This window comes from Dasypus novemcinctus, chromosome 10, assembly GCF_030445035.2.
Source record: "Dasypus novemcinctus isolate mDasNov1 chromosome 10, mDasNov1.1.hap2, whole genome shotgun sequence".
NCBI lineage: Eukaryota > Metazoa > Chordata > Mammalia > Cingulata > Dasypodidae > Dasypus > Dasypus novemcinctus.
In genome coordinates this window covers 109,993,497-110,007,484 of record NC_080682.1, presented here as the reverse complement: position 1 = coordinate 110,007,484, position 13,988 = coordinate 109,993,497, and the positions used below count along the sequence as shown (strand labels likewise).

Genomic DNA, 13,988 nt, shown 5'->3' with positions numbered 1-13,988 from the left:
AAATCTAGTACTCCTATCCTGCTTATTCTCTACCAACTGCACCCGGGAGTAACCAAATAGGCGATGAAAGGACGTTTTATATGAAAAAGGATTCCAGCTAAATACTGAGTAAGAAATGATATTAGCCTACCGCCATTCTGCAAGCACTGACAAATTAATAGATTAAGGCAATGACCATTAATGGCTTCTAACATCACAAAAAGAGACAATCAGACATTGTCTCCTGAAAGAAGTAAACAACATTGCCTATGAAGCTGTCACACCAAAAATAATAATAACGTCCCTGTATACTCTACAGGAAATGCAGGGGAGGGGCACGTGTTAGCCAGCACCGCGAGGATGCAGCCAGCAAAATCCAATGGTGGGAAATGTCACAGGACAAATGACAAGTTCTTTAACGAATAAATTGCAAGAAAAAAGAAAAAGATAAAAGAGGAACCAACCAATGACAATCACTGACTTTGTTTGGATTGCGCCCAAACTGTAAAACAGCCACATTCACGGTAATTTGCACACTCACGACTTGCTGCTACCAAGGGATCGGTGCATAACGGCATTGCGGTCATGTTTTGTTGTCTCGAATGGGTCCTTCTCTTTCAGAGGCATCCTGACATATTTACAGACGACATGCTGTATGGTCTGGGCAAGGTGGAGAAGGGTGGAAACAAGACCGGCCGTGGGTGGTGGGTGCTCACTAGGCTGCTGTCTGCTGCCGTGCCCACAGGACATCGGCTTCCAGAGCTTCTCAGCCTGTCCCTGAACACTCCCTGCCTCTCTGGGACACTATGGAAATCTTCCAGAGCCCCTGGGGCACGCTTGGGCAGCCCCTCCGCTGGCGCCCCCAGCACGGCTCCCTTCCGGGGTCACTGTGAACAGCTGCTGGGGGAAGGGGCCGGCTGACCCCCCCGGGCCCCGCACGCAGCCACGGCCCGGCCCCGCTCCACAGCTGGCCCTGGCTGCGGAAGCCGCTGCCGGCCGCCTTCTCGTGCGTGTCCCCTAGCCCACCCGACCAGCCGCGGCTCACGGCAGGGAGAGGCGCTCTCACCGGGAGACGCTGGCTGGGACTGGGGGTCTCGGTTTTCTCATCTGCCCACCCCACCTCCAAGAAGGAGGACGATGGCCATGGAGGAGCTTCATCAACTGTCGAGCGCTGTGCGCACGAGGGGCTAGCCCTGTGGCATGCGGAGGGGACACGGATGTGTTGGCACAGCAGCCTGAGACCCTCGGGGCTGGGAGAGCCGAGACCACCGGGTCAACCTGCCTGCCAAGAGGAGGAAGCCACAAGCCAGCCCGCGCGGGTGGGGGGCGAGGCCCGCAGCGTGGAGGGGCTGCCGGGCGGGGCTGGCGGCCAGGCGAGCCGGGGTGGGGTGCAGCACCCCCCCAGAGGCCTCGTCAACAGCCACCCTGGCAGAGCCAGCCCAGAAGCCTCCAGGGCTCCGCCGACGGCACCTGCACTGCGGCCCGCGGTCTCTCGGTTCCTGGCGAGCTCCCGGGTTCTCCCTGGGGGCTCCCACCCGGGCACGGAGCCCCGGCTGCGCGCGAGTCCTCCTGGGGCGGGGTAGGACGGGCTCCGCCGAGGCCGGGGGAGGGACGGGGGAAGGGGCGGGCGGGCCGGCCCCGCTCAGGACCAGGTACGGGCGTGCAGGGCGGCGGGCACGAGCGTGTGTGCGTGAGAGTGCACGCGTGCAATGTCGGTGTGCGTGAGCGTACCGGGTGCAGGGAGGGCGCCTGCGCAGAGCTCTGCCTGGGGCCCCAGGGGCAGCCGCGGAGCATTCCTGAATGTTCTGCAGGGCTGGGGGCCAGGGGCTGCTGTGGGATCTCCACCCCAGGGGAGCTGGGTGAGGTGAGCTGCCGGGGCCCTCGGGCCCTCAGAACCAGAGGGTCTGCGGCCTCAGGCATTTAGGGTCCTCAGTGCTCAGCTTCTGATACTCCAGGAGCCTCGAATTCCCCTAGTTTCAGATGCCACGACTGCACAAGGTCAGGACGTTTGGGGGCCACCCACCGCCCCCCAAACACCAGGATGGCGGGGGCAGCCACAGAGGGGCTGGGGGCTCCTGTTTACACGGCAGGGACTCCGGTGGCAGGAGAAGGGGGTGCAGGCCGAGGCTGAGAGACCCTGGGGTGGGCCTCGAGGGCCCAGCCGGGCCCCCCCGCTGCGCCTGACTCCCCAGCCGTGAGGCGGAGGGTCCCCTCAGCTGGGTCGCTCTGAGAGCAGAGGTTTGCCACATGCAGGTGGAGGAACCTGGCGCTGGTGGCGGAGAGTCCACTCCCCACGAGAGCCAGGCCCAGCACCTGCCCCGGGCTCCAGCCTGCTGTGCAGCCCCAAGCAACGTGCTTCACCTCTCTGAACCAAGCTCTCCTTATCCTTAAAACGTTCCCCTAACCCCTCCTCTCAAAGTAACTGTGGAAACTAAAGGGACCACTGTCTGCAGCGACTGGGACAGGACAGTGAGCCAGCTCAGATCCCCAGGTGCCAGCTTTGAAAGCTCTGAGTGCTTTGCAAACAGTAGCTTATTTAATCTTCACTATGAAGTAAGTGCCATTATTTGCCCCAGTCAACAGATGTGGAAACACTCAGAGAGGTTCTGCCACTTGCCCAGAGTAACACGGTGGGTCAGCGGCAGAGCCGGGCCAGGTCCCTAACTGCTGTGCTACGCTGCTTCTCTGGGAGGCAGGAGCTCAGGAAATGGCAGGTCTCTTTGCCGTGTGATTTCCATGAACAGTGCGGCCTCACTTCCCACTCCCTGCACACACTCCCCCAAGTCTTGGGGTGACGGGTAGACCCTCCTCTACTATCCCAGGGGGGCAGGAGGCCTGGGCTCCTGGCCTTGGCTTCTCCCACCCCCTCCCAGAGGCATCTTCAGAAGTGGCCTAGGCAGAGGCTGGAAGGGCAGGGCTTGGGGAAGGGTGGGCAGGGATGCTCAGAGACTTCCAGCTCCTCTGTGCTCCCAGTGACCTCAGGCTGCGCCTCCGTTGTCCGTGTCCATAGATGAATGCGATCGAGAGAGATGAAGGGTCGGAGCTCCAAGAAAGGGTCAAGGGGGCACTACGGAGACGTGGCGCAGCTGGCGCATCTGCGCCGACATTCATCTTAGTCGGTCGTGGGCTTAACAATCCCGGGGGCCGGGCAGAAGGGACCTCACGGGATGAGGAGGGAGGTGAGGGGCCCAGAGCGGGTCGGGGCAGCCAGTGGGCGGCAGACGCCCACCCCGCCCCTCGGCGATGCCCCTCCATGCCCGTGCCCTGGAGGGAGCCTCGAGCCCCGCTGGCGGGGTGCACTCCCACCCACGCCCCGCTCGGGTCTGTGGCGAAGGCGCCTGGTCAGGGGTTCAGGAGACGCGGTTCCAAATCCCGTGCTGATGCTGTGGGGCCTGAAAGCTGGCGGAGGAGGGGTGAGCGCGCGGAAGAGGGCCCAGGTGGGGTGCTCAGGGCTGTGAGGGGACGGGGAGCCGGCCGCCCGCGGCGAGAGAAGGTCACAACCGAGGCCGGGACACAGGCTTTATTGGGGACACGCGGTGGGGCAGGTGAGGGCGGGGAGGGGAGAACAGGTGTCCTGGACCAAGAGGGGCCACAGCGCTGCAGGGAGCGGTCAAGCAAGCAGCCCGGGAGTCAGCGGAGGGGGGCGGCCAACGTCCCGGAAGAGGCCCCAGACCACAGCCCCCCAGCCCGTGCCCACCTCGAGGAGCCCGACTTCACGCCGGCCCCTGCCCGCTCTCCTCCGAGGTGGGGGCTCGTCCTCCTGGGAGCCGGGCCATCGTGGGTCGGCACTGAACCCCCTTTTATCGCATCTATTTCCAGGGCCTCGAGGCCCCCGGGAGCGCCGCTTCACAAGGGGGGACGTGGTGGGCACGCCCCAGCTGACCAGGCGCACGCAGCAGGGCTGGCTTGACACGGGGTGTTTCGGGCACTTCTCCAAGGCCTCAGTGGACGCCAGGCTGCACGCAGTGACCTCCGATGACCCCTCCGGCCCGGACGCCCCTGGGGCCACGGCAGGCCTCGGTACTGATGGGCAGACCAAGGCCCAGGGCCCGGGGCTCCCGCTTCAGCCCGCACGGCTGCCCCCAGCCATGTCCGACTGCAGCCCCCCCACTGTCCCACCAGGCACCCCCCCACCCGCCCATCAGCAGAGCCCGGGGCTCCTGCTCCAGGCCGCACGGCTGCCCCCAGCCACGTCCGACTGCAGCCCCCCCACCGCCCTGCCAGGCCTCCCCACCCGCCCCTCGGCTCTGCTGCAGACGCCACGTCAGGACAAAACGCTTGCCTTACCTGACCAGTGGGCCAGAGACTTCCCAGCAGGGCACATCTGGGGCCCCAGAGAATCCACGGGGAACCCGGGCCCCCTCCCTCCAGCTCCCCCCAGGAGAAGGAAGCCCCTGCACTGAGCCACTCTGCTTCACAGTGCCGGGCGCCTGTCAAGACCCCCCTCCAGCCAGCTGGGCCACATAATCCGGTCTCAGAGCGCTGAGCTTGCCCGGGGCAGGCACCGACCTCTGGGATAGCTCCACGTGAACACAGCACGCTCTAGATGCACTTCTCCGTGCTTATATGGATCTCCGTGTGACTTGGGTATTTGCCCCCTTCACTTCTTCACCCCTGAAGCCGCTCCCAGAAGAGCCGGGCCTGCACCCTCCGGCGAGCCCCCCACCCCCCAGCAATCCTGCCCGACGTCCCACGGGCGCGCCTTCCGGGAGCAGCGGCCTCCTGGGTGCCGGGGCTGAGCGTTCACCTCCAGGCGGGGGCGCTGGGGCCGGGCGGGCATCCGGCGCCGGCGTGCGGGGGTGCCCGGGGTCCCCAGCCGCGGAGGGGGCTGGCGGCCGCCCCGTCTCGCGCGGTCCCTCTGCCGTCGCGAAGCCGAGGGCGGGGGCGCCCGGGGCCTCTCGTCTGACCGGGCTTCTCTCGTCTACGGCGGCAGCAGCAGCAGCCAGTTGAGCGTCTAGACTACGGGGCCCCGGCTCGGGCCCTGCGAGCAGAGGCGCCAGCCCCGGCGGGAGCAGCGGGCGGGGGGCGCGCCCCGGGGCGCCGGGCACAGCGCGCGCGCCGCGAGCGCCCGGGCGGGGCGGGGGGCGGCGCGCGCCGTCACAGCTGGTTGAACACCACCGCCGCCTTGAGGTTGGCGGGCTCCACGCCCTCGCCGAAGGTGATGAGGAAGTACATGACCTTGCGGACCTTGGCCAGATCCGACAGGCGCTCCCCGAACTCCAGGGCGTCCGCCTCGTTCCAGTCCATGGCCTCCGAGTCCTCCTTGCGCCAGAAGATCGCGGCGGGGTCCAGCAGCTGGCGCGTCATGAGGTTGGTGAGGTCGGGCGTCCAGTTCTGCGAGGTGCCCGTGATGGTGACCTTGCCCGGCTTGTCGAGCACCACGTCCCAGCGCGCGAACTGCAGCTTCTGCTGCTGCACGAAGTCCAGGCGGTACACGGACTCGGCGGGCCGCAGCAGCTTCTCGCCGTCCTGGCGCTTCTCGCCGCGCTGCTTCAGGCTCTCCACGCGCAGCCGCATCTGCTTGGTCAGGTCCTGGTCCAGGACCAGCGGCATCTCGAGCTGCGGCTGCTGTGGCCCGTCCTGCGCCATGGCCCCGGTGCTGCGCCGCCGCCGTCAGCAAGGCAAGTGGGCCGGGGCCTCCAGCCGCCGGGGGAAGAGGCCGCCGAGGGCCCCCCCCTCCCCTCACCTCGTGCCTCCAGCCCCTGCCGGCCCCGCCCAGTGCCTCCTGCTGCGGGGAGGCAGGAGGGCTGGGTGACCCCGCTGTCAGGCGTCCCAGGAGCCCCCGAATGCCTCCTCTCCGCTCCTGGCAGGCGTGCTAATGGAGGCGCCGGGCGCAGGAGGAGGGGAGCGGGCCCTCGGGACCAGCCTGCTAATGCCAATTGCTGTGGCAACCGCCCCGAGGCGCTGGGAGCTGCCTTGTTTGTGAAGACGGGCAGTGCCGGGGGAGCAGGGCAGAGTGCTCTCGCTGAAGGGCCATGGGGTGGGGGATGCAGAGGGCAGATGGGGGATCTGGGGCCACTGGGCAAAACCTGGGAGCCATCCCTAACCCGCCCGCCCCCTCCACAGCCCATGGCCAATGCCTGTACATCCACTTCCAAATGCTCTGGGGACCCTCTCCACCGATCCAACGCCTGTACAGCCCACCTTCCAAAGCTCTGGGGACCCCCTCCTTGAGTCAACGCCTGTACATCGTCTCCAGATGCTCCGGGGACCCCCCCTTGATCCGGCACCTGTACATCCGCCTCCAGATGCTCCAGGGACCCCCCCTTGATCCAGCGCCTGTACATCCTGCCTCCCAACACTCTGGGGACCCCCCCACCTTGAGCCAACACCTGCACATCCCACCTCCAGATGCTCTGGGGACCCCCCCCCCCTTGATCCAGCGCCTGTACATCCTGCCTCCCAACGCTCTGGGGACCCCTCCCCCCTTGATCCAATGCCTGTACATCCTGCCTTCTGACGTTCTGGGGACCCCACCTTGAGCCAACGCCTGTATATCCTGCCTCCAGATGCTCTGGGGACCCCACCCTTGGTCCAACGCCTGTACATCCCACCTTCCAAAGCTCTGGGGACCCCCTCCTTGAGCCAACACCTGTACATCCCACCTCCAGATGCTCCGGGGACCCTCCTTGAGTCCCACGTCCAGGACCTTGGCCCCGCCGCCGTCCTCTCTCACCTCGCCCTGTGGCTCACTCAGAATCACCGGTGGGACTTGGTGAAACACCCGGGTCTCCAGGCCCCACCCCGAGTTCCTAATTCCACAGGTCTAGGGGAGGCCTGCGGGGCTGCGGTTCTCAAGCCTCCCCGGGGACGCGGAGGCCGCAGGCATGGCTGCACGTGGAGATTCACCTACTTAGAGGACTTGCCGGCTGGCCCTGACGCGATCCTGCAGTCACAGGACCAAGTTTCTTTCCTGTTACAATCGGACTCTACTATATTGAGTCTCAGTTTCCCCCAGAAGACCTGAGGCCCAGAAAGAGTAAGATAAACATCTGTATCCCCAGTGCCCAGGGAAGAACCAGGAGTTTGGCTATTATGTGTGGACAAATGGAAGAACCACTCTATGGAGTGTAGCTGGGGGCAGAGACGATGGCTCCCACAACACGCCACCCACCGAAGAGACGACAGAGGCACAGGCCAAGGTGTAACAACCGAAAACAATCTGAAGAGCCTCGTGGACCACAAGCACAGTCAACTAGTAGAAAGGAAGGCTGTGAGTAGGTGGGATCTTGGGTTAAATGAACATCAGGGGAGCACCAAGAGACAGAACACCTGGTCCTGTTAAGACAACACCTCAAGCCCTGGGTTGGATGGGGGGGGGTCACTGGTAGCAATTCCTCAAGCGTGTTCCTGAGCACCAACGCCCATAAGACGTTGACAGGGGCAGTGAAAGGGGACATGGGAAGAGCTGCTTGGTCCTGCAAAAGAAATAGCAGCTAAACAGTTCAAATGGTTTTGTAAACTTGGACTTGGGCTGGGGGAAGGGCTGGCCTCAAACCGCCTGACCCTCAGGTACTTGTTGTTAATACTTGGCAGCTGGAGAGGCAGAAGGGGGTGATGCGGCTGGGGCTGCCACCAGGGCTTCTCTTTTCCCCACGGCCAGGAGCCGCCGCACCCCTTCCCAGCACTGACTTGTGCTTTTTTATTTCCTTGCTCAGCTTTCGTCGGTGACATCTCCTCACAGAACCAACAGCACTGAGCAGGCAGCGACCGTGTCCCCCTTGTTCACGTGCCAAGCCCGCACCCGGGACAGGAGGCGCTCAGAAGATGCTACTGAACTAATGGATGACGGGAACGAATGATGGAAGAGCTGTGGACGGGATGGGCCGTGAGGTCCAAGGCCAGGGGCAAGAGGAAGGTGGCCCGGCGGGGGGAGAATGCACAGGCCTGGCCGAGGCCGGGATGCGTCTGGGGTCAGGTGGGAGGGGGGAGGGGGCAAGAGGCCTGGACGCCGAGTCCCAGGGACCCACCCTTGGAGCGGAGATTTCCAGGGGGAGCAGTTCTGGGCCCGGGCTGAGGCCGTGTGAGGCCAGGCCAGGGGGGTGGGGGCGTGGGCCGTGGACAAGGCCTCCCTGGGGTCCAGCAGCTCTGGGGGTGGAGGTGGGAGGCGCCCGCGTGGCACGCTGGGACAGCCAGGGGGCAGGGGGTGGCGACGAGGTGGCCCGGCGGGGGCCAGGGGAGAACCCGGTCATCTCAAGTCCACTGCCCTGCCCTCCGAGAGCCCCCCCGAGGCTCTCCTAGGCAGGGGGGATCCGCTGCCAGGGGGTGAATGGCAGAGCAGAGAAACAGCTGGGGGAGTTGAGAGGAGGGGGCGGAGAGGGGAGCTCACGAACGGCCAGCCCCCCTCAGGGTCTGCAGCCTCCCATGATCCCGGGGGCTGGAAAGGTCAAAATGACACCAAAGCCAGGAGAAGGAACACGAGCTATCCAGGGCCCCACGACCAGCAGAGCCCCAGCAGCGGCCGGGCCGGCCTCCAACCCTGTGTGCCTAGGCCCCCGGGGCTGGAGCTGGGAAGGGGTGGCTTCCTGGAAGAGGGGGCATGCGTGTGGCGGCGGGACAGCCTGCCTCGGAGGCTCAGCAACCCCAGGGGGGGCCAGCTGGGCTGCGTTTCTCCCCCACCCCGACCTGCCCTTCCGGGGAAAGCAGGGTGGGGCAGGGGAGGCCCAGCAGGCAACAGGCGCAGGGAGGACAACAAACAGGGCAGGTCAGCAGGGACGGGACGGGAGGCGGGCACCTAATGAGCTCCCCGGGGAACTCCTTCAGCACCCAGAGGCCAGCACCACCGCAGCTCTAGGAGACGGTGCAATTAGCAATAGCACCCACTCCTGCGCCAGCTCCCAAGACCACCCGGGCCCGGCGCCCGGCACCCCACAGGAGGCGGTAACCCTGAGGTCCGTCAAGGTCACAGCACCACAAGGCCGAGGCCCGGGTCCTGAACTCCACTCGTGGGATGGGGAGCCGAGCCGGGGGCCACCTGGGGCCCCCGGGGCAGGGGACCCCGCATGCTGACGCTCTCCCCTGCAAACCACCGCCGGCCCCATTCCTAGGAGAGAGTCTGGAGGGGTCCCCGGCCCCTCTGGGGGCCCCGGTAGTTCAAGGGCAGCAAGGCCGGGGGTGGAGCTGCTGGTCAGCCAGCTGGGTCGCACCACTTGGAGAGGGGCTCCGTTGCCCAAACTTTCTGGAGACTTCCATGCGCCAGGCCCCTGCTGGGCTCAGCGGGGAGCCACAGGGTGGACCAGCTCTGCCCCGGGAGCGCACCTTGGGAGAGGAGGCCACGGGTAAACAGGCAATTACAGGGCGGTGTGTCACCTCCAGCCCGACTGGCCCGGCCCAGCTGGGGGCGGGCTCAGGCAGAGGCCGGGGGAGCCGGGGGCTGGAGCCCAGGGCCCAGCCCTGCACCCGGACCCCTCCAGCCTCCAAGCCTCTCTGGGCCGTGGGGTCCCCTGTGTGAAAGGAACCCCTGAGAGGATCTCCGAGGCCACCCCAGCTCCGAGGCCCCTCAGCCACCCCCGGCCACAGGCCGCCCCGCTCCCCACAGGGCCAGGCCGCGGGGACGCCCACACCAGTCACTGCTTGGGGGACAGGGGAGCTGGCCGCCCATGGCTCCCCACTGGCTGAGGAGGAGGAGGCCCAGCTGTGCCCTGCTGGCACAGGAAGGCCAATTTATTACACCAATATTGATTCCATCACCCCGGTAACTGCAGCCACCGTGTGCTGAGCACAACACAGCCAAGGCGCTGGAAGGACAGAGTCTAGTTTCACCCCAACGACTCCCACGAGGAGCACCTGCTCTGATCAGCCTGAGTTTTCAGATGAGTACCCTGATGGAAGCCACAGAGCTGCCAACGGGTGAGGCGGGGGCTCAACCCGAGCCTGTAGACCCAGCACCCCCTGCTCTTAAGTCCTTACCAGGACAAGCAGGAAGCATAGGCACGCAAAAGGGGCCAGGTCTGGAGCGCCCCACGCGGGTCTCGCCACTGCAATCCCTGCCAGTAATTTTTTTTTTTAGGTATAGGGGCTGGGGGATGAACCCAGGACCTCGTGTGTGGGAGGCCGGTGCTCAACCACCAAGCCACATCAGCTCCCCCGGGCCGGCTTTTCCACTTGTTTGCTTGGTGTCTGTTTTCGTTTGTCTGTCTTGCTTTCAAGGAGGTACCGGGAACTGAACCCAGGACCCCCATGTGGGAAGCGGGTGCTCAGCCGCTTGAGCCACACCCGCTCCCCCTGCCAATAATTCTCAAGAGAGGAGTCCAGCCTCCACGCCCGGCAGCCTGCCTCGGGGAGTGGGGGGGGGTGGATCTCAGGGCTGCTCTGCCGAGCGCTGCCACGAGGGGGGGGGGGGCGGCAGGCTGGGGCTCCGTTCCTGCCACCTCAACCCGCTGCCTGGTCCACAGATGAGCCTGGAGCCCTGTGGACCCCCCGCCGAGTAGCGGGGGAGCATGAGGCGCAGGGCCGGCACCAGCCAGGCCACGCAGCAGGCTGCCCGCGGGGACCCCTGCGCCGCGGGCATCCCCACGTGAGCGTGACTCAGGCAGGAGCTCCATCTCACGGTGTGTGTCCCCCAAGTGGCTGCAGGGACACTGCGGCCCCCACACAGTGGGGAGGGGACACAACAGCCTCCTTGGAGCGACAGTCCAGGCCCCGCCCCTGGAGCCCCTAGGCGCGTGGGGGGAGTGGTTCCCAGGCTCCCCCCCTCCCCCCGTGGGGCGCCAGCGCCCGCTCCCCGCCACCCGCGCAGAGCCTCGTCCCCCCAGCTCCAGGCTGCGCGGCCCCCCGCCCCGGGCTCACCTTCTGCCACAGGGACTCGCGGGAAGCGAGCGAGGAGCAGGCGGCCACAAACCAGCAGTTGCCCACCTGGCCTTGGTGCAGGTCATGGGAGCTGATGCCCTCCACGAAGAGGCGGGGGTCCTCGCAGATGTCCTACAGAGAGGGGGGCAGGGGAGAGCGTGAGGGGCCGGGGAGCGCACAGGCGCCCACCCGGCCCAGGAAGGGAGACCCCGCCGTTGGCCTGGAGAGTCCCTGCCTCCCTGCACCCCGGAGGCCAGGCCGTTCCCACTTAAATCCACCTGGGACACCCTGTCCCCTTCCCCGGCCGGAGAACTCCACTCTCCTGCCCAAGGGCTGCAGAATGAACGAGGACGGTGCAAAGAGACCGGGGCGCTGGGCCACCTCCCTCCTTCCTGCCCTGCGCGCCCTGACAGCAAAGGGCTGCGATTCCATCACCCTCCAAGCACCTGCAGCTCAGCGCCCACCTCAGCCAGCCCTCAAGGGCCCTCCGTCACAATGACACGGAGGGTGGGGTGCAGAGGTGGAACAAACAGCGAATCACCGGTGACAGAAGAGGGAGAAGTGGGGAGCGATGTGCTGAGCATCAGGTCTACACCAGACCCCAGTGGGCGGCTGCACCTGATAGCTGCAGGTGAGAGCATACGCCTGCAAGGAGTACAGGGCTGCTGTTCATTTTATGGATGAGGAACGGAGGTTCAGAGAGGGGCAGTGACTTGTCAAAGACACACAGCAGGCAATGCCCGAGCAGTGCAGGAATGCCTTGTGTTTGGTTTTCCACGGAGACTGGCAGGCGCAGTCATAGGCAGGACAGGGTGGCCCTGGCGGACGGACACCCCACCAGGCAGGCCTCTCTGCTCCGTGGGACACGGCCAGGAAATGACTCGGCTCAGCCTTCCTAATTCCTGGAAGCCCTCTGCTCAGTCCACCAGGAGAGCCAGCCCGGGCGGGCTCCAGGACCGCTGCCGCCCACACCTGCCCCTGCCCAGGGGGCTCAGGCCTGGCCTTTCCATCTCTTTGTGCTTTTGGGGGTGTTTTCTTATCCCCCTTAAAAGGTCCCCTGAAGCAGCACAATAGAGTGGAAAAAACATGGGCTTTGGCTGCAGCCTTGACTTGCTCCTCTAGAAAGTGTGAACAATCGTTTTTGCCCTGTTAGGAGCCAGTGTAGGTCAAGCGCCAAGCTCAGGGCCTGACCCCAGGAGAAGGTTTCCATTTCACGCCCCAGCAACACACCTAACGGTGGCCCCCGGCACCAAGAGATGGGCCCGGGCTCACACCCCAGCCCCAGGCCACGGCCGAGGGCCGAGGAGGGCTGGGTCCCGGGCGCGGGGGCAGCCAGCAGCACCCCGCGTGCCCACCCCCGGGCGCAGGGCACCGCCGAGCCTGCAGAGCTCCCCCGGCTGCCCTCCGCGCCCTTCCCAGGCCAGGTCTCGGCTCCGGGCACGCATGTGCCCACCTGTGTCCAGCAGGCCCACCCCAGGCCCTTCTCTGGTCCCATGAGCATCTTCATGCCACAGAGTTGAGAGGAAGTGACAGTCCCTCCCCCGGGAGTGGGACAACGGGGGCAAACACTGCCACGTGCCCCACAACAAACCTCACCATGGCCCTGAGAGGTAGGCAGTGTTGTATGCATTTTGCAGAAGTGGAAACTGAGGCCCAGTGAGGTCGGTTTACACGCCCCCGCCACACAGCACGGGGAGGATGACAGCGGGCCTCTGTGCCTGTCTCCACTTCCGCCTGCGCCCCTGAGCTTGAGCTGGTTCGGGCACAACAGGGCAACTGGAGCAGCCAGCAGAGGGCAGCAGAGCCCAGGATCTGGGGTTTGAATCCCTACTCCGCGCTTTTGCAGGCTGTGCGACTTCGGGCCAGCTGCTCAACCCCTCTGTGCCTCCGTTTCCTCGCCTGTGGAAGGGCGCTAGACCACCATCCCCGCAGGGCTGTGTGAGGACACCACAAGCGCGCCCGGCCCAGGCCCGCCGCAGCAGGGCCCCGGCACCCCCACGCTCATTACCACCCCCGCCGGCCCTTCCGACGGGAAGCCGCCCCCGCCTGCGCGCGGCCGGCGAGGAGTGCAGGCAGGAGCGTGACGGCGTGGCCTCCTCCGGGATGGGCGCGGGCGCCGAGAGCTGGGGGTGCGCGCGGGTCGCGAAGCAAGTCTCAGGCAGGGGAGAAGTCATGGGGCTCTGCGGGGCCTGGGTGGCTTTGGGTTTCTCGGGCGCTGCTCAGAGCCCGGGGTCCCCGGCCACCGCAGGGGGGGCTCCCTGGAGGCCCCTCCCCAGGGCCCGCCGTGCGGGACCCGCCTCCCAGCGCCCGGCAGCCCCGCCCCCCCGCGCCTGGACCCGGCTCCGCGCAGGCGCCGTGGGCCCCGCGCCCCAGGAGCGTCGCCAGGCGGCTCCAAGTCCCCGCGCCGCGCTCCAGCCGGCGCAGCCCGTCGCCGTCCCCACGCGGCCCACGAGGTGCACGCGCAGGGGCTCGAGTCCCCAGGGTGGCGCTCCGCCCGCAGGCCCCTTGGTCTTTGCCCTCTCGAGGCCTCCCGCGCCAAGCACGGGTCCGGGAGCCCAATGGCCGCGTGCCCGTGAGCTTCCCAGCCCTGCGGAAGGCCTGACGGGAGCCCCACGGCAAGGCCGGGTCTCCACAGCGACGCAGGGTCCCGGAGGTGTGGGCCCCCCACGAATGAAGGGATGAAGAAATGAAGGAGAGGACAAACGGAGGCCGGGAGGGGCACGGGGCTCACAGCTCTGCCTCTGGGAGCTACGGCTTCTCCTGCTCCACAGGCCTCCCAGAAACTCAGCTCATGTTCAAACAGACCCTTCCAGCCCCCAGGACACGCTCGCCTCTCACCCCCATGAAAATCAGCTCAAACGGCAGCTCAGAGGGCACAGGAAACAGCCTGTGGCCCGTGACCGGCCACAGTGCCCACCGACTGCAGCACCGTTTCCCTAGCAGAGAGAACTCCCAGGACCCAAAGCCCCTCAGCCGGAGGACAGAGCTGAGCCAGGGAAATGGAAGCAGTGGGTAGGGGCACCACTGCATTTGTCCAGCTCTTCCAGGCTACAAGGAATACTCTCACGCTGGCTCATGGGGTAAAAGATAAGTAGGGAAGTTGGGCACCTGCCTATCACACAGGAGGCCCCAGGTTTGCTTTCCAGTGCCTCCTAAAGGAAGATGAGCAAGACACCAAGCTGACATGATGGACTGGCATGGAGAGCTGATGCAACAAGATG

At 65.9% G+C, this 13,988-nt stretch overlaps 2 protein-coding genes across 4 annotated transcripts in view; both read right to left on the bottom strand.

Moving 5' to 3' along the window:
- CAPN5 (calpain 5) overlaps positions 1-13,988 on the bottom strand; it is a 55,574-nt gene that overhangs the window by 17,973 nt on the left and 23,613 nt on the right. For all 3 annotated transcript variants that reach the window (XM_058306021.2, XM_058306020.1, XM_071218279.1), the window contains exon 3: positions 10,768-10,899. In XM_058306021.2, the coding sequence (XP_058162004.2) occupies positions 10,768-10,899 (132 nt within the window). The remainder of the gene's footprint in view (positions 1-10,767; positions 10,900-13,988) is intronic.
- Positions 5,061-10,625, bottom strand: OMP (olfactory marker protein). The gene has a single exon (XM_058306022.2). It carries the CDS (start codon positions 5,566-5,568, stop codon positions 5,077-5,079), a length of 492 nt encoding a protein of 163 aa, XP_058162005.1. The 5' UTR covers positions 5,569-10,625; the 3' UTR covers positions 5,061-5,076.

Excerpts from the sequence above, each read along its gene's own strand:
- OMP (XM_058306022.2), bottom strand. The coding sequence starts at position 5,568 with ATGGCGCAGGACGGGCCACAGCAGCCGCAGCTCGAGATGCCGCTGGTC.